The 24135-nt window shown below is 56.0% G+C and overlaps 6 protein-coding genes across 6 annotated transcripts; all 6 read left to right on the top strand.

The window, feature by feature from the left end:
• Window positions 1-3074: 3074 nt before the first annotated feature.
• On the top strand, window positions 3075-6976 carry BZA05DRAFT_442366 (sulfate transporter family protein; the record flags this gene model as incomplete). Its single annotated transcript, XM_051486748.1, has 8 exons — window positions 3075-3309; window positions 3414-4091; window positions 4150-4295; window positions 4382-4928; window positions 4998-5431; window positions 5511-6368; window positions 6644-6737; window positions 6786-6976. The coding sequence occupies 8 exons, from the start codon at window positions 3075-3077 to the stop codon at window positions 6974-6976; spliced, it is 3183 nt and encodes a 1060-aa protein (XP_051341882.1).
• Window positions 6977-9191: 2215 nt separating this feature from the next.
• Window positions 9192-10629, top strand: BZA05DRAFT_214829 (uncharacterized protein). Its single transcript, XM_051479643.1, has 2 exons — window positions 9192-9426; window positions 9508-10629. Exon 2 carries the CDS (start codon window positions 9657-9659, stop codon window positions 10503-10505), a length of 849 nt encoding a protein of 282 aa, XP_051341883.1. The 5' UTR covers window positions 9192-9426; window positions 9508-9656; the 3' UTR covers window positions 10506-10629.
• Window positions 10490-13260, top strand: BZA05DRAFT_389290 (Pleckstrin homology domain-containing protein). Its single transcript, XM_051482752.1, has 4 exons — window positions 10490-10976; window positions 11092-11477; window positions 11539-11868; window positions 11935-13260. Exons 1-4 carry the CDS (start codon window positions 10753-10755, stop codon window positions 12798-12800), a joined length of 1806 nt encoding a protein of 601 aa, XP_051341884.1. The 5' UTR covers window positions 10490-10752; the 3' UTR covers window positions 12801-13260.
• A 437-nt stretch (window positions 13261-13697) lies between these two features.
• BZA05DRAFT_389291 (uncharacterized protein) lies at window positions 13698-14214 on the top strand. The gene has a single exon (XM_051482753.1). It carries the CDS (start codon window positions 13764-13766, stop codon window positions 14043-14045), a length of 282 nt encoding a protein of 93 aa, XP_051341885.1. The 5' UTR covers window positions 13698-13763; the 3' UTR covers window positions 14046-14214.
• BZA05DRAFT_389293 (putative ubiquitin domain protein) lies at window positions 14162-15804 on the top strand. Its single transcript, XM_051482754.1, has 4 exons — window positions 14162-14731; window positions 14810-15111; window positions 15210-15253; window positions 15350-15804. The coding sequence occupies exons 1-4, from the start codon at window positions 14290-14292 to the stop codon at window positions 15426-15428; spliced, it is 867 nt and encodes a 288-aa protein (XP_051341886.1). The 5' UTR covers window positions 14162-14289; the 3' UTR covers window positions 15429-15804.
• Window positions 15805-17215: 1411 nt separating this feature from the next.
• Window positions 17216-24078, top strand: BZA05DRAFT_389296 (Ion transport protein-domain-containing protein). Its single transcript, XM_051482755.1, has 10 exons — window positions 17216-17819; window positions 17882-18034; window positions 18086-18987; window positions 19037-19083; window positions 19135-19921; window positions 19974-22064; window positions 22125-22215; window positions 22272-22913; window positions 22976-23065; window positions 23132-24078. Exons 1-10 carry the CDS (start codon window positions 17485-17487, stop codon window positions 23931-23933), a joined length of 5940 nt encoding a protein of 1979 aa, XP_051341887.1. The 5' UTR covers window positions 17216-17484; the 3' UTR covers window positions 23934-24078.
• The last annotated feature ends 57 nt before the right edge of the window (window positions 24079-24135 follow it).

Consider the following 24135-nt stretch of genomic DNA (forward strand, 5'->3'; position numbering starts at 1 on the left):
AAGCAAGGAGGTTGTGCGCCGATGTGCACTGTGGCTGGATATCTATCCTCTGCCCCCAAAAGCTGACGTGAAAGATGTACATACTGGGTCCGGAGTATGGAGGGCCAGCCATCGTGTTGTTGTGTTTACGGTACTTTTTACAGCCAGCCATCAGCACCCGGTGGCCGATGAACCAGTAGGTAAGTAGGTATTCTGACGGAGCAAAAACACGGCGATACCGACGACATATCTACACCGGTGGAAAGCCCGTTTTCCGGGATGCCATCGTAACTATCCCCAGCCGACTCCAGTGTCTACATGAAGGAAACCTCGGTATATAGTTTGAGGCGTGATGGGGCGACTGAGGATCAGTTACGGTGGCTACTATTCAACAACCGTTAGGGCCGAGCAGAGCCATGATAGTACAGTACTTCGCCAAATGTTATTACAGTACTGGTCACTTGTTGACTTCCGGCTTCAACCATAGGTACCCCGGGGACACCGATGACAGCAGGACAGTCCTACCGACAGGTGGGGTGGTATGTACGGTACAGTGTATCACTCGTGGCACGGGATTAGCGTACCTAGACTCCAGAGTATCAGCTGCACAGCCAGAACCGGTCGAATGCAAGATGATGAAACACCACACGGTCCACACCAATGTCTCGTCCGCACTGCACATTGCGCAATACAAGCCGCTTGATATGAAATTGGAACGATCGATTCCGTGCTTAAGTTGTGCTCCTCATATGCTACGTGCGTCAGGTTCCCGGGGTCCGGCAGAATTTAGGACCAGCTGGTCGATCACCAAAGCCGAGGGAAGAATCACTAATCACGATGCTTCCGCTATGATGTACCGTATGTACGCAATGGCTGGCAATGGGCTGCCGTGGGCGGCGTCATCGATTCTCACTCACGATGATTCACAGCACATGACATGATACATGAAGACTTCCACGGATGCGCCCCGCCCCGCTCCGCCCCACCGCCCCCGCCTCCGCGCATGAAATGTGCTGTTTGAGCGAGCGAAGTGGGCCCGAATCCCGAATGACGAAAGGCGGGGGGCAGGTTGCGGTATTCATGCATGGAGTACATGATAGGTGCCTTAAGGCTGGAGCTCCCTTCGGTGCGTAGGCAGGTAGGCGGGTAGGTAGGCAATTCGGCGCAGCGGCACAACCAAGTGCTTGGGTAGATCAAGTGCTCGTTCCAGCACTGGCCGAGCTCTCACCGAGTCACCGAACATGCCTACGGTACTATGTACAGACGTACCGCCGTGCACCGCTGGTCTGTCGGTACTCTGGAGTGCACATGATATATCATGGCATTCCGGGCACATTGGCACACTGGCATACTGGCACACTGGCACAGATGTTGCTGCAGAATGCGGGAGACAGCTGGATGGGCGATGGGCGATGGGCGCGAGGTGCATTCGCACTGCAGTACCGGTATAGGTGGTATAGGCAGAGTAATAGAGTGATAGAACGTGGTAGGTACTACCGATATTCTATTCCACCTATTCCATGTCTATTCTACCGACGTACCGACTTGCAGTGGCCGCCTCACACCGCTCCGATGCTGCTGCTGCAGCCGGGGCGGCGGCGGCAGTTGCGACTTGCGACCCCACACATGGGCCAGCGGCCAGCCGGGTGAGACTAGGAACGGTGCTCTAGGTGCGTGCCGGACCGGCCATGCATGATGCAAAGTAGTTAGCTGGGTGAGACACCGCTGTTGACAGTTGGAAGCGGAAGCGAGCCGCGAGCGAGCGAGGGAGGGCTCAGGGAGGTCTCGGTTTTGGAAAGGAAGCGGTCTGGATGATCCACCAACCAACGCACGCAGTCAACTCATACATACTATTTGTGTGGAGGAGCCTGGAGGAGCCTGGAGAGCCCGGAGGAGCCTGGAGAGCCTGGAGGAGCCTGGAGAGCCTGGAGGACGCACCGCGCCGGGACGACGACGACGATTTGCACATGCACACCCCCACGTTGACCGCTGCACCTCTGCACCCGAACCATCCAGGCGGCGTCATCATCGCCGGCCGGTAGGCCCAGTGGGAAGGGGGGAAAAAGAAAAAGAAAAAAAGAAAGAAAAAAAAACTCTTCTCCTTCAGGCTTCCGCCTTTTTCTGCGTGGCTTTTCGTTGCCACTCGCGAATATCATCCCTCACCGTCGCGAACGCCTCGAGCTTGTGATGTTCGTACTTGCACTTGGTTAAAGGATGAAGACGAAGGCGGCCTCGATCTTCCAAGTTCCAGGTTCGCCAGCTCGCCGTTCAATTCTTCCTGCGAGGACTGGATCCCGCCCGTCCATCCTGAAGACTGTGGGACCGGCTGCACAGTGCGGAAATATATGCGTCCGGCACCGAGGGGGCCAGCACTCTACAGTAGAGTACTCTAGCGGTCTGCTGTAAGCTGGAATATACCGTACATATCCAAGTACCACTTCTTGCCTACTTCTCACCTATGCGTCTGCCCTGTGGCACGACTCGGGATGCTTGCGAGATGCGGAAACCCCGGTACAATGGCAAAAGGCGCGGCAGATGGATAGCAGATAACTGCTTACGGTATTACTCTATCTACATGGTGGCCGCTGCCATCAAAAAGCTCTCGTAACTAAGCCTGGGCATCCGCCTCGAGTCCTCGACGTGCTTTCTTCCCGCCCCGATTCCAGACTCTTGCATCTCTCCGGAAAACTGGTTTGAGCCCGCCAGAAGCTGCGCGTTCATTCATTCATTCGTTATCGACTTCGTACGTCTCGCTTCTCTTCTCTTCTCTCTCTTTCTCTCCCTCTCTCCGCGTTGCTTGCGCTGCAGGTTCGGATTCTTCCTCCGCCTACACTACCGTACCTATCATAGTACCGGTATATAGTAGTAGTACTACCATCCCGTTCGCGATTGAGCAACCAATTGACGTAATAATATCCGAAACAGCAAAACAGAAGAAAACATAAACCTCCGAGAAAGAGAGAGAAAGAAAGAAGAAAAATACGTCCCCGCCCGCACGATATCAAGAAGACGCTCACGTCTCTCCCCCGCCCATCCCACGACTCCGTCGTGCGGATCCGAAGATCCTTGCATCGCCCGCCACTGTCGTCACCACCATGTTCTCGAGTTCGTACCAGGCCAGCACGTCCGACGCTCGTGCTGCGCGCCCATGCACCGCGGACACGGACGACGACAGGCCCTCCACTCGGGCCCGTAGGGGATCGGTGATCATCGAGGAGGAGGACGACACAGCCGTCATCATGTCCTCGAATTCGACTCCTCTCCAGGTCCCCGTCATACTTGGCTCGCACAGAGCCCGATCGTATCTCCACGGCAGTCAGCACCATGGCGGTTCGTTGTTCCTCCAGCGGCGGCGGCGGTGGCATTGGCGGGGACGGCGGTGCCAGCAATACTGATCGGTCCGAGTTAATCACTGACAATGAAATTCACCGCAGACTCCTCCGATCATTGGCCTCATTACGCGTCCGTCGGCGTGCGAGAACAGACGGCAGAGCTGGCCAACATCGTGCTCTCGGATGCCTTGGGAACTTCTCCGCGAATGTCTCCGAGCGCCCACGATCCCGACGTACCGCCTCTGAGACTCCCGGGACGACCGATGCCAGGGTCACGGAATGGTCCGCACTCGGGCTACCCCGAGGGTCGTCGGGGGTCGCTGGTCTCTTCGCTGCACACACGTCCTGCGAGCCCGTCGCACCTATCGCGGTTGTTCAGCGCCGACAATTCGCCCCCGAAATCACCTCCCTTGGCACCCGTCGCACCTCCGATAGCGAGGGAAGTCTCCGTCGTGACCGTGGCGACCGAGAGAGATTCGCTACTGCCGAAGAACTATGGGACGGATGATGTGCACGCTTTCTATCATACGGTGGCACCGGCGCAGTCGGCTCAAGACCTGGAGTCGCAGTACCGACATGAATCCCTGTTTCGACGGAGCGGTCTGGACGGTGCGCGCAAATGGCTCGGGGCGAACGGTGCACATGCGGTACGGAAATTCCGTCCCAAGCGGAAAGTGACCGCGCGAGATGTGTGGAAGCAGGGAGTGGTACAGCCGGTGAGCCTCCTCCCCTCGGTGCTACTGGGGCTGTTGTTGAACGTGCTGGACGGCCTGTCATACGGTAAGTGGTCCCCTCACTCTTTTTCGGGCGCATTCTGATGCTGAGATCTCGATTGAAGGTATGATTTTGTTCCCGTTGGGAGAGAGCATCTTCAGTGATCTGGGCCCCGATGGATTGTCCATGTTCTACGTATCGTGTATCGTATCCCAGCTCGTGTATTCATGTGGAGGCAGTGCGTTCAAGGGAGGAATCGGATCAGAAATGGTATGGCTCTCTCTCACCCATGTTTCCTACCGCCGTGGATTCGGAATCTCCTCATGAGTTCCTTCCTTTGCTAAAAATCGCCGTAGATCGAAGTTGTACCGTTCTTCCATAAGATGGCATTCACGATTCTAGCGGAAGTTGGCCAAGACAATCCGAAGTCGGTCCTTGCAACGACGATTCTCTCTTATGCGATGAGCTCAGTCCTCACTGGCGCCGTCTTCTTCGCGTTGGGTTATCTGAAGCTAGGGTCCTTGATCGGGTTCTTTCCCAGACACATTTTGGTTGGCTGTATCGGTGGTGTTGGATGGTTCCTGCTGGCTACGGGACTCGAAGTGTGCGCGAGACTCGACGGAAACCTTAGCTATAACTTCGAGACGCTCGCCCTTCTGTTCGAACCAGCCACGTTTGCTCTATGGATTATTCCGCTGATCCTGGCCTGGGGACTGATACTATGCCAGAAGGTCATCAAAAGCACACTCTTCATGCCGCTTTACTTTCTTTCCATCCCGGTCATCTTCCATATTGTTGTCTTTGCGATTCCGAATCTATCCATTCCCGACTTGCGAGGAACCGGTTGGATATTCAGTGCTCCGGCTTCAGGAGTTCCATTCTACCATTTCTACACTCTCTACGGTATGTACTTGGTTATAGGGCCGGTTGGTTTATGTGGTCGGACCGGCAATCGATGCTAATTGGGCATAGATTTTGGTGCCGTTGACTGGACTGCCCTCATGAAGACGGTTCCAGCCATGTTTGCGCTCACCTTTTTCGGTATCCTCCACGTCCCCATCAATGTTCCTGCACTTGCAGTGTCCACGGGCATCGACGACGTCGACGTGAACCGAGAATTGATTGCGCACGGAGTCTCGAACGCACTTTCCGGCTTCAGTGGGAGCATTCAGAACTATCTGGTCTACAGCAACTCGATCCTCTTCATGCGGGCCGGTGGTGACAGCCGTCTCGCTGGCATAATGTTGGCTGTGGGAACTTTTGCGATAATGGCGGCAGGACCGGCAGTCGTGGGGTACATACCCGTCATGGTCGTCGGTGCGCTCATTTTCCTCCTCGGAATCGAGCTCATGAAGGAGGCGCTGGTCGATACGTGGAGAAAGCTGAGCAAGTTGGAGTACTTCACGGTATGTCACCCGACTTTTTATATTTCTTCTTCTTCTTCTTCGCCGTAAATACCACTGATACTGATGATCGGAATCGTAGATTTGTGCCATTGTGGTGACCATGGGTGCATGGGACTTTGTGATTGGAATTCTGGTTGGTGTCTTGCTCGCCTGTGTTTCGCTCGTCCTTCAGACTTCGAGAAAATCGCCGATTCGCGCCACATACTCGGGCACGGTTGCACGGTCCACGGTCCGGAGACATCCCACGCAGCAACGCTTCCTCCGCGAAGTCGGCGCGCAGGTGGAGATCATCAAGCTTGCAGGGTACATGTTCTTCGGTACTATCGCCTCGGTCGAAACCCGCGTGCGGGGTCTCTTCGACGATCAGCACACAACCCGCTTCGTCATCATTGATCTGCTCCACGTCTCCGGCATCGACTTCTCGGCCGCCGAGGCGTTCACCCGGATGCAACGGCTCATGGCTACAAGAGGTGTGGAGATGGTGCTGAGTGGTGTAACACGTGGTGGGGAGATTGGTAGTGCCCTCCGCGCCGTCGGTGTGTGGGGCGACGACCACACCAGCGGTCTAGTCTTTGAAACCCTCAACGAGGCACTCGAGTACACCGAGAACGAGTTCCTCAAAGCACTCTATACGCCCAAGCGACCAAAAACCGCATCCTTCCTCGATGTTCCCAAGTCGTCCAACTTCATCATGGATGCCTTCCACCCGGCCACAGCATCGCCGCGGCGTACTATAGTGCAGAACGCGGCGCAGACAACGCTGGGTAGCGATGAAGTTGCGCAGAGCACGAAATGGGCTAGCTTCCGACAGCCGTTGCCGCTAATACTCCAGACGTTTCAAGGAATGACGTCGAAGAATGAGGACTTTTGGTTTAGTGTTTGTGGCTTCTTTGAGAAGAGGTTTTACGAAGAGGGGACGGTCGTTTTCAAGCGAGGGGTCAGTTTTTTCTTTTCTTTTTTCTTTTTTCGATTTTTACTTTTCTGTTGTGCTTTTCCATCGCATCGGACATTCGGTACCGACTGCGGGTAGTCTTTGGGCAAGGCTGTCATTGGCCCCGGGGCTGCCGCTGTAGATGTCAACCCCCGGAGACTGTCTTGGATTATCACTCGCATATAGCGGTACCGACTGCAGCACATCCGACACAACCACGGCACGCACATGGCCGGGGGGATACAAGACGATCGTGCTGACTGATTGGTTCTGGGGTATAGGATGTTTCGACAGAATTCTTCCTTATCGAAGATGGTATGTTCCATGCAGAATACGATCTCGATCAAGGACGATTCTCGGAGAGCATTGTGGCCGGTACGTCCCTCCCCCTCACTATCCGGTCCAGCTGATTTACGTCATCAGACACTGATATGGAGATCGCAATAGGAACCACGTGCGGAGAACTTCCCTTCTTCTCGGAAACAGTGCGCAGTGCAACCGTGTACGCCGAGAAGGATACGGTCGCGTGGGTCATGGACGATAAGTCGTGGCACAAGCTGCAGATCCAGAATGGCGAGGCAGCCACGGAGCTGCTGAGGATCGCTCTCAAGTAAGTCTTGGGTTTCATCCACCCTTTCCCCCCATCCGACTTCCCCCGCGGATGGCTTGACTCCCAAGGTTATTAACGTAATGATCGCTTAGGTTGACGACCGAACGAATGCACGCAATCACTAGGTACGTAGGCGGCATATCATAACGTGTGACCAGTCTTTCGATCCGTCTGATTTACCCCCCCCCCCCCCCCCCCCCCCCCCTCATCCGATGGAGAATGAGCAAGTGCGTTGCGTTGCGTTGCGTTGCGTAGGGCGTCACGCTTGAAATGCGCCCTATCTATCGCACATACTTCTTTCTTTCGCTTATCACCCCGCTTCTTCCCTCTTCCCTCTGCACCCCTCCCTCACACTCTCGCCCACACCACTCATTATTTTTCTTCTCGCCCCTCAATATGCGCGAGGAACTGCACACGTGATGCTGCTGTTTCATGCATGTTGTACAGCGTCGCACGGCTGACTGACTTGGGTTGCGCACAGTTATGTTCTCACCAGCGCTGGATAACGGAACGGAACGAAGGACGGCGTCTGCGTCTTGGGCTTGGTCCTCCGAGTCTTGGACTTGGTCTGAGTCTTTGGTATGTAGGAGGTAGGTAGGCAGGTAGATGATAATGGAAGGCAAATATTGATGGGTGTGGTGGGTGCAAATATTGTGTCTCGTGGTTCTTTTTGGTGGCGGGGGTTTGTGTGATGATGTGCACGTGAGAATGGTTTTCGAAGGAAGGCAGGTGATGGATGGTTAATCGGATGCTGTGGTGCGGAGGCGACAATGTTAATGATGATGATGACCTTAGGCTTTTTGGGAGAGGGGGGGGGGCGAGCGGGAGCTTTATGTCATGTATCTAAAGTACTTTGAGCATCTACCGAAGTCACTCTACTTCAACGGCAATCACCGGCCATCCATCTCCGTCCCGAGCCTAAGCCCGAGTCCAAGTCCATGTCCGCGTCCGAGTCCGAGTTTGAGTCCGAGTCCCTTACCTTACCGCGGTAGCCTCGTATGATCCCTTTCCTTAAGGCAGAAGGCAGGGTAAGGAGTCCGTTCTCCCGTCGTCCCTATGTAGAGATCTCCCCTATGTACCTGACTAACTACAGGAGAAAAGGGGTGAAGCCCACTACGGTAAGTTAGAGTAGAGAACGTTAGGTCCGGTGCTTCGAAGCTGCTCTAGGCGTAGTTCGGGGTTTCTTTTTTTTGCGGACGACGTTGGAGATTGGGAGATACTGGGAGATTAGGATGGCCGGGTATGCGGAGTCTAGATCAGTGGGTAGCTCTGAGCACAGGTGGGTTGTGGGTTATCGTTTTTCTGCTTCTTTGCTGTCGGAGAAGGTAGAGAGTATGTAAAGATGTATGGGTGCTCCTACGGTACGCTGTATAGACACATAGATCCAAAGCATAGAGCCATAGACACGAATTTCAACACTTCCCCGGTTCCCCATTCAGCATCAAATTCGGACTGGGGGCGGGATTCTTCTTTTTCTTTCCTTCTTCACGTCATTCCTTTTCGCGCCGTTCCTTTTCGCGCCGTTCCTTTTCGTGTCGTTTCTTTTTTTTTTCCTTTTTCGTTGCAGGTACCTGCGTGCTTAAGTACCTAGCGTACCCTTCCTCCTGCTCCTGCTCCTGCTCCCGTTACTGCTCCTGATCCTCGAGTTTCTGTACGAGTTTCTGCAGGAGCTTGAGACGCTCGAGCAGTTCGAGGATGGAGTTGCGGGTGAAGGAACGAGTTGAAGCAAGAGCAAGGGCGATCACACCGTAGATAGCGCCCGCCAGCCGATAGCAGCCGGGTTCCGTATCTACACACCTCATCATACATAGGAGTCGGAGGAGGAGGGACTCCATATCATGTGAAAGTATCGAAAGCTACCCTCTACCTATCTTCTCTAGGAAATCCCCACCGTCCCTACCACAGAGTACTAACCACCGCAAATCCCGCCAAGTCCCCTCGCCGAAATGAGGGTCAGGCGGAGGGGGCATGTACAAGCGGATCGGACACGGTGCCTTAGTTACATACAACACACTCTGGGAAGGCAGGGAGCGAGGCGGGCAGGCAAAGCAAAGCATCATGTCGGCAAAGCGTTATTTAGCGAACGCGAGCTAGAGCCAGAGCGTGCTAGAGTCCAACTAGTAGCGACGAAAGTCTGAGCTTGAACGACCGAACGAACGATTAGGCTCAGGCCGCGCAGGGTAGCGTTGCGTTGGGGCAGCAAGCAGCAGTAAAGAAGCAGGTCAATTTTAAAGTAAGGTAAAGCGAGGAAAAGGGCCTGGCGAGTATCTGAGTAGAGTAAGCTGCGAGTCGTGGATATGAAGGTAGGTGCCTTACTCTACAGCATAGCATAGATAGCACTACTTACTCTATAGGCAGGGACGAGACGACGATGATACTGATGGCGATGCCACTGCCACTGCCGCCGCCGGAGATATGAGCTGCTGGATGCTGAAACGTTAACGGTCGGGCTGGGTATGTATAGTAATATATATCCTCCTCCCCCCCTCCCCATCCCCTCTGTGGGTTGGGTTGTTGACGCGGTGGTGGTGCCAGAACGCAATATCCTGGAAACAAACCCCCGACCCCCGACCCCCCCCGACCCCGACCAACAACGACGACGTGTACCGTGTACGCAACGGCGGCGGCGGGTACATAGAGTACGACGGGGGGGATGGAGGGATGGATGGGGATGGAGGGATGGGATGCGGCGGAGAAGGAGGAAAACGGCTGTTGCAGTTCTGTATGGATGCACAGTTTGTACCATACATAGGAGCTGGCTGCTGGCTGGGAAGGTGGGAGTGGGCAGAGTTCGGCGGCTGCGTTGTGATGCGTTCGTTGATAGGAGTGGGCTGGAGGTATCAATGTACTCTATACACCTATCTGTATGGCCTATCTGCACGGCTCATCTCGAGTCGGTGAGGACTTCGTTCCCTCATTCGTTTCGCCGTTCATTCCATTCGATCGTTCAATCGATCATCAGTCAGTGGGCGCGGCTATGTAAGTATGGGCCAGTAGTTTCCGTGTACGAGCACCATCTAGAATCATCCTACTCCCGATGGATGTGCACGACTCGATTGCTCTGCTCTGCTTCGATGCGGCAGCAGCAGCAGCAAAAAAAAAAAAAAAAAACAAGGGGCACGTGTGAGTGGACAATATCATCGCAACCACGATCTAACGCCAATCGGTTCGAAGTGGCGGTCAAAGAGAGCAGACAGGCGAGCAGAGAACGAAGAAGAGTGGAGGGATCCAAGGGCAGAAAGTCTTGTCTAATCGAACAGGAGGAAGACCCTTGCCCGGCTTGCTGTGCTTGCTGCTTCCTCCTACCTCCTCCTACCTCCTCTAGAGTAACTGTTCGATCGCTGCCTTGCCCTCCTCCTCCTCCTCCTTCCTTCTCTTCCTCTTCCTCTTCTTCATCCCCCACCCACCTCACACCACTCTCCCACTTCTTCTACTTCTTTCTCTCTTCCCTCTTCCCTCCCTCCTTCTCCGCTTCTTGTGCTGCTTCTGTGTTTCTCTCCCTCCAAAATACACAGTACCCCCTCTGTACGTAACACCCACCCCCCTCCCCCCCATAGTCAAACGGAACTGCACTTGCCAACCGCCCATCTGATCCCCTTCCATTTCCCCCTTCACCACCCCCTCCATTACCAGCCACAGCTTCCGTCCCGATCTCACTTCGTACGGAGCTCTTGCTGACCTTAAATCCTGATTACTCGCCAGTCATCCCAATACCAATACCCTATACACCCTTTTAATCCATCCTCTTACAACAAAACCCCACCCACCCACATTCCCAACATGTCCGATCTCAAGCCCGAGGAGTCCGTCAAGCCCACCGAGGCCACCACCCTCGTCGAGCCCGAGGCCACACCCGCCATCACCGACACCGTGCCAATAGCCCCCGTCGTTGTGACAGCTGAGACACCAAAGACCGAGGCTGTAGAGGACAAGAAGGAGGAGAAGCCGGAGCCCAAGGAGATCACTGAGGGTGCTCTGCAGAAGTCGCATCGTGGCCTGCTATCGTATGTTCCTTACCTGTTCCGGCCCACCTTCCATGGGCCACTCCCCCCACCCCCCTCCCTAATCCTTGCCGATTGCGGTTCTAGTGGCTAACTAATGATATCCTCGCGTCCACAGCTTTTTCAAGCAGAAGCGATTCTTTTACTTCCAGGAGGATGCCATCTCCGAGTCGGACCTCAAGACTTACTTCCACAAGGACAATTCGTCCAAGGCGACGTGCGCGTACGCGCTCCAGACCGGAAAGGGACTGTGGTTCTACTCCAAGGATGAGGGCCACAAGCACCCCCACGGCATCATCAAGCTCTCGGATGTCACCGAGGTGACCGAGAGCGGCTCCAACAAGTTCGTGTTGAAGCTGTCGACCGGTGATTTGCACTTTGAGGCCCCCGCTGCCGAGCGTGACAGCTGGGTCTTCACCCTCAAAACCAAGATCGCCGAGGCCAAGACCACTGCCGAGGAGGTTCACGAGTCCGAGGGGTACAAGGCCGCTTTGGAGAAGCTTTGTAAGTTTTGATCTATTTCCTCCCTGGAGTGCTTTGGATCGGGCTCTGACTGTTGTTGTAGCCAACCCTGCTGCTGCTTTCGTGAAGCCCGCTGTTACGAAGGAGGAGCACAAGGAGACCACCGAGGAGGAGGCCGCCAAGCCCGTCACCGAGGAGGCCAAGACCGACGCCGTCGTCCCCGAGACTGCCGTGACCTCTGACGAGGAGGCCACCGAGCACAAGACGGAGATGAAGCGCTCCCAGTCGAAGAAGAACAAGAGAATCTCCGGATTCAACGTTCCTTTCCTGAACAAGAAGGAGAAGGTCGAGGACAAGAAGGAGGAGGCCGCGGCGGTTGAGGAGCCCGCTAAGCTCGATGCCACTGAGATTCCGGCTGCCCCTGCCCCTGGTGGTGAGTTTGGACTGCAAATCCGAGTTTAATTATTTTTTCGGTAATCACGATACTGATTGGGAATAGTCGATGTCGCCGTCACCGAGCCCGCCGCTGAGACCAAGCCCGTTGAGGAGGAGGCTAAGCCTGAGGAGACCCGCCCCGAGCCCAAGAAGAACCGCCAGTCGTTCTTCTCCCGTTTTGGTGGACCCAAGAAGGAGGAGACCGCCACCGAGAAGGGTAAGGAGGTTGAGGCTGTTGCCCCCGCTGCCGAGACCGAGACCACCGAGAAGGTCGCAGAGACCGCCCCTGTCATCGACATCCCTGCCGCCAACGAGGAGAAGAAGGACGACCGCAAGACGCCCACCTCTCCCAAGAGCGACCTCCTCTCTTTCTTCTCCAAGCGCGACAAGAGCCCTGCCCCCAAGGCTCACGTCGAGGAGAAGATCGAGGACAAGGTCGACGCCGTTGTTGCCGCCGCTGCCGCCGAGACCGCCCCCGTCATCGAGGCCCCCAAGGAGGTCGCCCCTATCGCTCCTGCAACCGAGGAGGCTACCGTCGAGGTCCCCAAGGATGCCGCCGTCACTAGCCCCAAGGAGAAGCGAAAGTCGAGCTTCTTCGGATTTGGTGCTAAGGAGAAGAAGGCCGAGGACGTCAAGTCTGACTCTGAGGATGCTGAGCCCAGCACCACCAAGCCTTCCACTTCGCCCGTCCCCAAGGGCTTCCTCGAAGGCCTGAAGCGCAAAGTAAGCAAGGCTGGCAAGCCCGAGAAGGAGGCCAAGGAGGTTGCCACCCCTGCCGCCGTTGCCGAGGAGGAGACTCCCAAGGAGGCCGTGCCGGAGACCGCTGAGGGCGTCAAGGAGACCGAGACCAAGCCCGAGGAGACCCCCGCCGAGGTTGCACCAGCAGTCAGCGATGTGACGGCAGCTAAGCCCGTACAGGCGGCCGCATAAAAAAAAGTCACTTTTGTTTCTTTCTCTTCCTCTTGACCCATTTTGCACACCTGGCATAACATTCCTGTGCAAGTTTTGTCGGTCAATTTTCGAGTTACAGCGCCTTAATGTTTAACGTTCTGCGAGCTGCTTTTTGTTGACGGTGTTTATTTGCCTGTGGTGCCTCCACACTCTCTGCTTGAAATGGGTTTCTCCTTGTGTTTATAGTCACATCTTCCTCCCTGACGGCCTTTTTCTTTAATTTCGTTGCGTGTTGCTTCTTGGATACCAATTTCTTCGTGTATGTGGCATCTTCTCCTGCCACAACACGATGATTCGCTCGCATGTTTTATAGTGTCCATTTGTGTTTCGTCTTTCTTATTTTGGTGGTGATGCAGCCATAGGAAATAGTAATAATCGTATCAATAGGGGTGGCGGGGCTGGGAGGTAGTGGTGGTTGGGGTTGGGGTTGGGGTTGGGGGAGTGTCGTTTCGGTTTCACTACACGCTATCTTTTTACTGTTTGTGTTTACTGCACGCATCCGTTGTGTATTTTTTTGCTTATTCTCGCTTTCGTTTTGTTTTCAATCCGACAACTCGGGAGAGGAGAGTCGCAAGATAGTATTTTAATTAATGGGAGGTTCTGTCTTGACGGATTGCATGGTACCTATCGTTTGATGGATTGGACTCGATGAGTGGTCTTGTGGTGAATTAGAGTGGCTGCTAGGCGATGCGATGGGGTGCGATACGAAGCCTTGCTCTTGCCCGCAAATAGCAATTCGTCGCTTAGGCCTGGAGAGTGCCGGTAGAGTGCTTGTTACCTCAGGCTCCAGGCTCTACCTGCTCCAGTCTTCAGATGCTCCAAATAGATGGCATTTGGGGCTGCAGCTCCCCACAGTAGCACAACTACGCAAGTACTCTGGACTCTGGAGTTCTCGACCTCCTCACACACTCATCATCGTCCCCCCACACGCGGCCTTTCTGCATGCAGCTTCGGATCCCTTCCTTTTTTCTTCTGCTTGTCCCGTCGTACAACGCAATGCGGTTCAGGACGGTGGCGTGGTCAGGCTGGCTGGCGTCGCACTCCATCTCCTCTGCACTCCTCTCTTCTCCCCTCCTCGCGAATGACCATTTAGTTACCATACCTACCATTTGCCATTCTCCCCCACTCACACTCTCGCACCCTCACTCACTCACTCACTCAGGTCCCCTCCCCCCTCCCTCCCTCCCTCCCTCCCTCGGTGCAGGTTACATACATCATACATAGAAAAGTTACTTTTTCCCTTTTTCCCTCCTCCACTTTCCTGTTGCTGTTGGTTGGTTACTCCTGGTGACCTGCGTGGACCCTGAGTTTCGTTCCGTTTCGTGCCAACCGTCCATCGTCCACCACTGCTCACCCGCCACCACCACCACTGCTCACCCGCCACCACCACCACCACCACCGTTACCACCTGCCTACCATACATACTCACTCACATCCCATGCCCTCCGTGTGATCTCGTCCGCAGAAAATGGGATGCTGCATCTCCCGCCCCGTGCCGTCCGCCGGGTCCGCCAGCGGCGCCGACACCGAGACGCAACAGCTGCGGACATCAACAGTGGCATCGCCGCGGGCTCACGTACCACCACCGCCTCCCCCACCACCGCTCCCACCACCTTCCTCACCCTCCCGCCAGCACCGTCACCACCATCCGCACCTACAACACCCTCCGCACCCCCCGATCCCGCTCAGCGACCGCTACAACCACGCGCTAGTGCGCAAGCCTCCCTGGAGCAGCAAGCGGGCTGTGACGTCCGCGGCGCTGCAGCGCGCGCGCAACGAGTTCTGGGACACGAGGGTTACCGGAAGACCCGAGATCTGGGGCGCGCTCAGGGCGGCCACGGAAATGCTGCAGATGGATCTGAGTACTGCTCAGGGCATTGTCGACGCGGCGGGGATTACTGTGCCGACTGGTAGGTGACTCTGGGATTCCGATGGGAGGGGGAGGAGGGGGGACGGGGTGGGGGACGAGTGCTGATAGATATGGACAGGGGATCTGTCAAGAGGCGTCTATGATGAGTCCGGTCATCGCTATGAAATTCCTGAATATTGCTTTAGCGATCCGGTTAATGTTTCTACCGCGGTGGTGGAGAGGGGGCGTATGGATGAGGAGGATGAGGAGAGCGAGGAGGATGACGCGGCGGGCGATCTAGGGAAGGGAAAGATGCGCGTGGGCCGCGAGGTGCTGCTAAAGGCTAGACTGTCGGATCGGGGCGGACCTGATGTTGCTATTAAAGTCGATGAGGCGGCGACGGTGAGGAGGATTACCGTGCTGGTTGAGGGGAAGGCTCAGGTGTGTTTGCTCATCCCATTTCCTTCCTGGCAGTGGATACCGGTGCCGTACCGGGTGGTTAAAGATAGTTGGTTGGTTGTTGACATGTGCGGGGGTAGCTACCGGCAACTCAACGGATCAGTCTGATGTACCTTGGCAGGATGTGAGTCTTCCTTCCTCCCTGCCGTACTTCCTCCCTTCCGACTCGCTCTCCCGACGGATTTTTGGATGATTAGCTTCTAATACCGGTGCGCGACAGTCTCGAGGAGAACAAGACACTGGCGGCGCAGGGGTGGAAGAGGGGTGATGTTGTAAATGCTCTGGTCCGCTCGAGATAGCGGGGGAGGGCCACGTAAGTACGTTGGGTTTAAATGTCTTGTTATTTCTTGGTCTGTTCTTGGGGGATCGGAGGTGTTCTGGTATCTATTCTGTTTTTTTCTTTCTTTCTTTCTTTCTTCTTTCTTTCGCGATGGAGTTTGGGTTTCATGAAATGTACACATCTTTCGGCGCGACGTGTATATATCTGGGGAGTATAATGGCTGTTGGCGATAGGAGAGGCGGGCGGGAATATGCACCTACATTTTGTAGGTAATGTAGGAGGATTGGGATTGCATCAATCTCAGCTCAGCTCAATTCCGCGACTTTCCGCCTGGCTGGCGATTCTTCAGGGCAGCAGCTGTCGCCATTTGCAATTGAGAGCAAAAAACACCCGATCCACTGCGGCGGTGCTAAACAGAGCTCTCTCTGGCTCTGCCCTAACCAACTGCTAGTTAGTATAGTACTAGTAGAGTAAGGTGCCTCAGAACAGCTAGAGGAAGCAGTGGTTGATGCAGGGTGCTGTGCTGTGCTGCGCTTCCTGACGTCTGTCCCTTCGAGGCTGAGGCGCGGTCTGTCTGTCTGTCCGCCGTCCGTGGCCGTCCCATCCAGCCAGAAATCGGATCTCCACACCCACCCACCCTACATATCATACTTACCAACCTACATAGAGTACTATACCGCACCTCATCCCTGGTCGTAGAGTAGTTACTGCAGATCCCGGACCTGAACCTGAACGCAGCAACGCAACTCAACTCACTCTCGCTCCACAGAAAATGCATCTAGCATAGAGTACTGTAGTTACCTAGTACCGTACTGAGTAGACGTCTACGTATCACTCACTCCTGCTCTCCTCCGCCGGTTTTCGTTGCGCACTGCTCTGCTCTGCACGCTCACTCCCTCGTACCGTACCTACATCCTGCTTACGACACGGCCGACACGACTCGACACGACCCGCTCGACTCGACACGACCCGCTCGACTCGACACGACCCGCTCGACTCGACACGAGACGACACGACACGGCTTACCTACCACACTCCACTCCACCGCACCCGCACCCGCACCCGTCCATTCCCAGCCCACGACCTACCTACGCGTACCATCCCTCCGCCTCACATAGACCATGTCGACCTCCTCCGGCGGCGGCGGTCACGACCCCCACAACGACCCCCACAACACCCCAATCCCCCTCCAAGACCTCACGCACACCCTCACGCACACCCTCTCCGACTCCCACCCGCGCAGCCGCTCCGCCAGCCGCAGCCGCTCGCTCCTACACCACGGCGCGGATCTCGGGCGCAGGCTGAGTACGCACCTGCGACGGCGCAGCAGCTACGACCGGCTCGAAGGTGGCGGCGGGCCGGAGGCGCCGTTGGGGGTGCCGGATCTGCAGGTGCCTTCGTATGGATGCGGGGGGTACGCTGGGTATGGGGGGGATGGTTATGGAGGTGATGAAGTCCAGCGCATGAGGGGCGAGGTGGATGAGGCGCTGGGAAGCGTGAGGGGACGGGGGAGCTGGTTGCCGGGGAGGAAGGCGAGTACTGCGAACTCTGGGAGGGAGAGGGAGGCAAGGAGTGGGTCCACCGCTGGGGCGAGTACGGCAAGCGGGCGTACCGCGCATCTGAGTGAGCCGGTAACGTCGACGACGGCGTTGGGGTTGAGGTTGGGGCTGGGGTTGGGGTTGCCGCCGTATGGAGATGATGATGACGACGATAACGACGGGTATGGATACGGCGATATTGGCTACGCAGGCGGCGGCGGGGTCCGGGGGTCTTCCGGGTCGGGCGGGGTGGGTGGTGTGGGTGGTATGGGTGTCGACGACGACTCGGCGCCGCTGGCGGACAACCAGGCGCCCATCGCGGGGACAGAAAAGCGGCTGTCGACGCAGTCGGTGCGGTTTGCGCCGGGGACGTCGTTGGGCGACGACCTGCACGCGGCCGAGGAGGGGCTGAGCCGGAGCCTTAGTAAAGCGTCGGGCAGCACGCGGTCGGGCTCGTTCATTCGCCCCTCGCCGTCGCGGACGGGTTCGGGAAGCAGATCCCTCTCCCCCGGGGCGTCGCCAGTGCGAAGAGTCTCCATGGCCGTCCAGAACATGTCCCAGCGCGTGGTCAATCTGAGTAACGACCCCGAGGCCGTCGAACAGACGATAAGAAGGAAGGGCTCGAATAAGAGTTATTCCGAAAGCAGACGGACGAGTGTGCCAGAGATCGAGATTGAGGATGTGGGAGATGGAGATGGCGGCGCGAGCGGCGATCGAGGCTCCCAGCTGGAGAAGCCAAAGCTGCTGAGAAAACCGTCGCAGGAACGAAGACCGTGGAGGGAACAGGTCAATCCGCTCAAGGGAAATACTCTCAGGATTTTCTCGCCGACCAGTCGCGTCAGGCTGATTCTGTGTGATGTGCTCATTCATCCGTGAGTTTGATGAGATCTCGGGAAGGGAGTGCGCGAGACGGGGGCTGACAGGTGTTATTCAGCGCGATCGAGCCGTTGATTTTGCTTTTGATCTTGGTCCAGACAATACTGCTCACGATTGATTCGGCTCCGAGTGTCTTCGACGACCCGAGAGCTAAGAGCTGGGGAACTTCGCCAATTGATTATGCCTTGCTCGTCCTCTTCAGTATATACACGTAAGAATCCTCCATGCATCGGAGGTCTGTATTCGGTTTTGACACAAGTAGAATCGAAATCGTTGCGCGATGTATTGTCTCTGGCGTCTTTATGAATCCCGTCCAGGAAGATGATCCAGAAGCAAGAGGTGGTCTCCGCCGGAGGATCGTCTTGAAGGCGAAAACTTTTTTGACGCCCAAAAGGGTCGATAATATACGTGCAGTCTCGCCGACCAGAATGGACGAACCACCATCGCTCATGCGGTCCATCACGCAACTCAACATGGCGGAAGGATCGGACGCTCCCGGGTCGGGATCCATACAATCGCAAGCCCGATTCCGGCTCGCTAGACGAGCGTTTCTCCGCCACTCTTTCAATCGCTTGGACTTTGTAGCCGTGATCTCGTACTGGATATCGCTTGGGCTGTGTGTATCCGGACTCGAGGCGGAGCGCCACCTCTACGTGTTCCGCATGATGAGCTGTTTGCGCATCCTGCGGCTGTTGGGAATTACCAGTGGAACCTCGGTCATCCTGCGCAGTCTGAAGAAGGCCGCCCCGCTGCTCGTCCACGTCGCCTTCCTGATCGGCTTCTTCTGGTTGGTGTTTGCCGTCATCGGCGTGCAGAGCTTCAAGGGCTCGCTCGAGAGAAACTGCGTCTGGGTTGATCCTGAGGGGCTGCAGCCGAACTACACGCAGGAGTTTCAGTTCTGCGGCGGATACATGGACCCGTTGACCGGAAGGTCGAGGCCGTTTCTACTCAGGGATGGAATCACGCCCGGCGCGAAGAAGGCGAAGGGGTACATTTGTCCGCCGAATTCGCTGTGCATGGTCGTTGGGAATCCATATGCTGGCACTGTCAGCTTCGACAATATCGTCCAGAGTCTGGAACTCGTCTTTGTTGTCATGACGGCGAATACGTTCTCGGACCTCCTGTACTACACCGCTGATAGTGATTACTTGGCTGCTTCTTGCTGTGAGTGCGCTTGAGTGAATGCGAGGGAGTGGTTGCTGATTGGACACAGTTTTCATTGCGGCGATTATCATTCTGGCGTTTTGGTTGGCGAATTTGGTAAGTGTTCAGCTCTCTGGGATCAGCGGACAGCTCTAATGGTGTGAACAGTTGATTGCAGTCATTACATCCTCGTTTCAAGTCATCCGGGAGGAATCCAGTAAGAGCGCCTTCTCCGCAGACGACGTTTCATCCGTCCACAACAACGACGGCCAGGCGGAGCGGAAGCCGAGCACGCTCAAGAAGATCTACGATCTCTCGCGCCACCTCTGGATCGTCGTCATCGGGGCGGGATTGTTTGCGCAGACGTTCCGCAGTGCCCGGATGCGCGAAAGGGAAGAGAGGATGATTGATCGGGTTGAGGCCAGCGTCACGTTGATCCTTCTCTTCGAGATCATCTTCCGGTTCGTCTCGGACTGGAGAGGGTTTCACACCAAGCGGAGGAACTGGGTGGATCTTTTCCTGGCCGTCATCACCTGCATCATACTACTCCCGCCGGTGCGACACGGCGGAAGGATCTACGACTGGCTCACCGCCTTCCAGATCCTGCGGGTATACCGGCTGGTCTGGGCGATTCCGGTGACGCGGAACCTTCTGGCCAAGGTTTTGGGTAACGTCTCGGGCCTGTTCAACTTGATATTCTTTGTGATCCTCCTCACGTTTCTCTGCGCGCTGTTTGCTGTGCAAATCGTCAGAGGCGATATTCCGGCAGAGATCGGGGGCGAGACGACGCCTGTCAGCTTCTTTACCATCTTTAATGCCTTCCTGGGAATGTACCAGGTGTTCTCGAGCGAGGATTGGACGTCGCTGCTGTACATGGCTACTGAGGCACAGCAGCCGTACGGTGTCGGTTGGATCAGTGCTATGTTCTTTATTGGGTGGTTCATTCTTGGGAACTGTAAGTTGTCCCTCCGATCTTCCGACGTGATTTGTGCTGATGCGGTCTACAGTCATCGTGTTGAACATGTTTATTGCTGTCATCCAGGAGAATTTCGATGTTACAGAGGACGAGAAGCGGATGCACCAAGTCAAGGCGTTTCTACAGAACAAGAGCTACAGGGCGCCCACCCAAGGACTCAAACTCTCGTCACTGTTCTCGTCAAAGAAGAACAAGATGAACACGGAGGCCGCGCAATCCAAGCAGGCCGCGTTCGAGATGTTGACCAAACAGGCGATCGTCGAGTCGTTCCTCGACGAGGGAGAACACCAACATCGCCAGGATGTCACGGCAGGAGCCAAGTTTGCCGTCGCCGCCGCCGTCGAGAACCTGCAGATGCAGGAGGAGAAGCGGAAGAGGTTCTATAAGCGGTGGTTTGCCAAGGCCAAGGGCGTGTGGAGGGATCGCGAGACGAACCCGTTCTACTCGTTCCAGTCGCGGTCCGTGGCGGATCTGGCGCCGACGGCGCTGGCGCAGGAGGTGGTCACTGAGGCGGAACGGAGGAAGCGCGCACAGAGGGAATACCTGGCTAAGCACCCTAATTACAATGTCTCGCTGTTCATCTTCGGTCCTCAGAACCCGATCAGGCGCATGTGTCAGAGGATGGTGGGGCCCAGTCGTGCTAACGTCAGATATGCTGGTCTGCCTCCCAACACCACGATCAGTTACGCGTTTTCGATCATCATCTACTGTGCCATCGTGGCCATGGTTGTGTTGGCTTGCTTCACTACGCCGCTCTACCAGAAGGAGTATTTTTCCAAGAATGGGAATTCGCGCAAGAACTGGTTTACTCTGGTGGACGCGGGATTTGTGGTGCTGTTCACGTTTGAGTCGGCAATCAAGATCATCGCGGACGGATTGATCTGGACGCCGAATGCCTATCTGCGCGGATCGTGGGGAATCATCGATTGTATTGTGCTCATCACGCTGTGGATCAGTGTTGCGTCGTCCCTGACCAACAAGGATGAGATCAGCAGGGCTGTGGGTGCGTTCAAGGCGCTGCGTGCGCTCAGGCTGCTCAACATCAGTGGTACAGCGCAGGATACGTTTCATTCGGTTGTGATTCTGGGCGGAAAGAAGATTCTGTCTGCCGCGTTCGTGTCGCTGTCGCTGATCATCCCGTTCGCCATCTACGGAGTCAACCTGTTTGCCGGCCAGATGGATGCGTGCAACGACGGCAACGGCATAGTGAACCTTACCGACTGCATACACGAGTACGCCAGCCAGCCGTTCGAGTGGGACGTCCTCGCGCCAAGAGTCGTCGAGAATCCGTACTTCAACTTTGACGACTTTGGCACCAGCTTGTTTATTCTGTTCCAGATTGTCAGTCAAGAAGGCTGGACTGGGGTCATGTTCAACGCGCAGAATGTCGTCGGAAAGGGAATGCAGCCGCAACCGTTTCACTCCCAGGTCAACTCGCTGTTCTTCCTCGTCTTCAATCTGCTGGGAGCTGTCTTCGTCCTGACACTGTTCGTGTCTGTGTTTATGCGGAATTACACGGAACAGACCGGTGTGGCGTTCTTGACGGCGGATCAGCGCACGTGGCTCGAGCTGAGGAAATTGCTGAGACAGGTCTCGCCGTCGAAGCGGCCGGATAAGAGTCCCGACTCGGAGTGGAAGGGTTGGTGCTATCAGAGGGCGACGCACAAGCATGGGTATTGGCAGAGAGGTGTTACCGTTCTATTGATGATCCATGGTTTGCTTCTGCTACTGGAGTACCATCCTTCGCCTGGCTCGTTGGACAGGACAAGGGACTGGCTGTTCCTGGTGCTGAACATCGCCTTCATCGGCAACCTGGCTGTGCGCGTGGTGGGGCTGACATGGTCGAATTTCATCAAGAGCAAGTGGGACATCTACGCGCTGCTGTCGGTCAGCGGGACGTTCGTGACGACTCTCCTGCTGCTGGCTGGATACGCCAATCCGATGTTCGTCCAGCTGCAGAAGCTGTTCCTGGTGTCGGTCGTGATCATGTTGATCCCACGCAACGACCAGCTGGATCATCTATTCAAGACTGCGGCCGCGTCGTTGACCTCGATCGGGAACCTGATTGCGACCTGGTTCGTGCTATTCTTGGTTTATGCGATAGCGTTGACGCAGACTTTCGGTGAGTGACCCGATCCGTTTGGTTTATATTGGAAGATATTGATTGGGTTTTGGGGTACAGGCTTGACGAAGATCGGCCCGAACGGTAACGGTAATATGAACTTCAGGACCGTGCCAAAGGCTTTGATCCTGCTGTTTAGGATGACGTGCGGGTAAGGGTTTCTCCGATCCATGGGTGATGGAAGTCCCATGCTGATGTGTGAAATAGAGAGGGATGGAACGAAATCATGAGCGACTACGAGGTGATCGAGCCGGCGTGCGTACGTGGCCAGACATTCTTCGACAGCGACTGTGGCAGCGAGGTTTACGCCCACGCACTGTTTGTTTCTTGGAACATTCTGAGCATGTACATCTTCGTGAGCATGTTCATCTCGCTCATCTTCGAGAGTTTCAGTTACGTGTATCAACGATCGGGCGACTCGTCGCAGGTGTCGCGCGAGGAGATCCGCAAGTTCAAGCAGGCCTGGGCAACGCTCGATCCAGACGGCACCGGGTACATAGCGAAGGACAGGTTTCCGAGGCTGCTGGGTCTGCTCTCGGGGATTTTTGCGATGAGGGTATATGAAGACCCGTTTACGGTGCATAGTATCCTCGATGACTGCAGGGTCGATCCGAATAGCGCCAAGGGTCGCAACAAGGGGACGGCGGCCGTGCATGGGATTGACCTGGACAAATTGAATAGGCGCATCGCGCAGATCCCCGTTCACAAGATCCGCAGGCAGAGGCATACCTTTACGCTGTTCTTTGAGGAGTGTTTGGTCTCGGCGGATAAGGACTATGGTGTCTCGTTTGAGTCGGTCCTGCTGATTCTCGCGCATTACAAACTCATCAACGACAACAAGAGTCTGAGGTTGGTTTTACACTTGAAGCAGATGTGAGGGATTTATCCGGTGGTTGACTCTGTGACACTAGGCTTGAGGAATACCTGCGTCGACGATACAGGTTGCAGAGAGTGGAAGAACAGGTGCAGCGAAATGTCGTGACGAACTTCTTCCTGACCCTGTAAGTTCCTGTTTCACATGTGCCGTCTATCCCTGCATTAGTCGACACGCTGACAGGCAGTTACAGGTACTGGAGCAAACGCTTCAAAGACCTCAGGCTCGGCCGGATCACCCCAGGCACGATCAGTCGCGCACCGTCCACCACCGTGCCGCAGATCCGCGTCGACAACGCCAGCGACATAACCGACATCGTCCCCCACAACTCGGACATCCCCCAGATCACGCTTAACGAGGAAGGACCCGTCGTGCCCCCTCGCCTCTCGTTCGACGACAGCTACCACAACACCGGAGAATCCAGCGGTTTCAGCCCCATCGACTCACCCACCGATGCAGCCGGCGGCGGCGCGTTCAGCTTTGGCGGCGTGAACCCGTTCTCGGACGGCAACGAGCCACTCAGCTTCCTCCGCCAGCGCGGTCCGGGCCGGCGCACGCCACCGTACATATCGACGCCCAACCTGTCTCCTAGTACGAGCCCGATGATCTCGCCGGCGCTTAGTCCGCGCGTGGGCGCGGGGCCATCCGACGGCTTTGGCGGCATCGGCCTGTGGTACGGCGCCGGCGCGCAGTCACCCACCACCGCGGAGCGCCAGACAAGTGAGGTCGCCCCCCAGGTCGTCATGGACGCCCTTGACGACTCCGAGTGGCGCGATCAGATCAGGTCGTTCATTGAGAGCCAGATAGGTCCCGGCGCGGGGGGATCCCCAAGTGTCAGCAGGAATGGAAGCCGCAATGGGGAGGTTAGTAGACAGGGTAGTCGTAATGGCGGTGGTGGCGGTGGTGCTGGTGGGAATGCTGCTGGTGGTGGTGCTGGTGCTGGTGGTGCTGGTGCTGGCGGGAGTGCGAGGGGTGATGCCAGTCCCAGGTCCTAGACAGTAGGTATGCAGTTGATGATTGTAATAATGAAGCAGGTGGCAGGTGGCTGCTGGGAGGGGGGCGTTTGGGTGGGGGCTTTTTGTTTTGTTTTTGTTTTGTTCTGTTACATTGATGTTTTGGCTCTTGAGACTTCCTTTTACTCTACTCGTGTGTGTGTGTGTGTGTGTGGCCATGGGATGGGATGGGGGATATGGGGTA

This window comes from Tricharina praecox, assembly GCF_024521635.1.
Source record: "Tricharina praecox strain CBS 144465 chromosome Unknown BZA05scaffold_5, whole genome shotgun sequence".
In the NCBI taxonomy this organism is placed as follows: domain Eukaryota; kingdom Fungi; phylum Ascomycota; class Pezizomycetes; order Pezizales; family Pyronemataceae; genus Tricharina; species Tricharina praecox.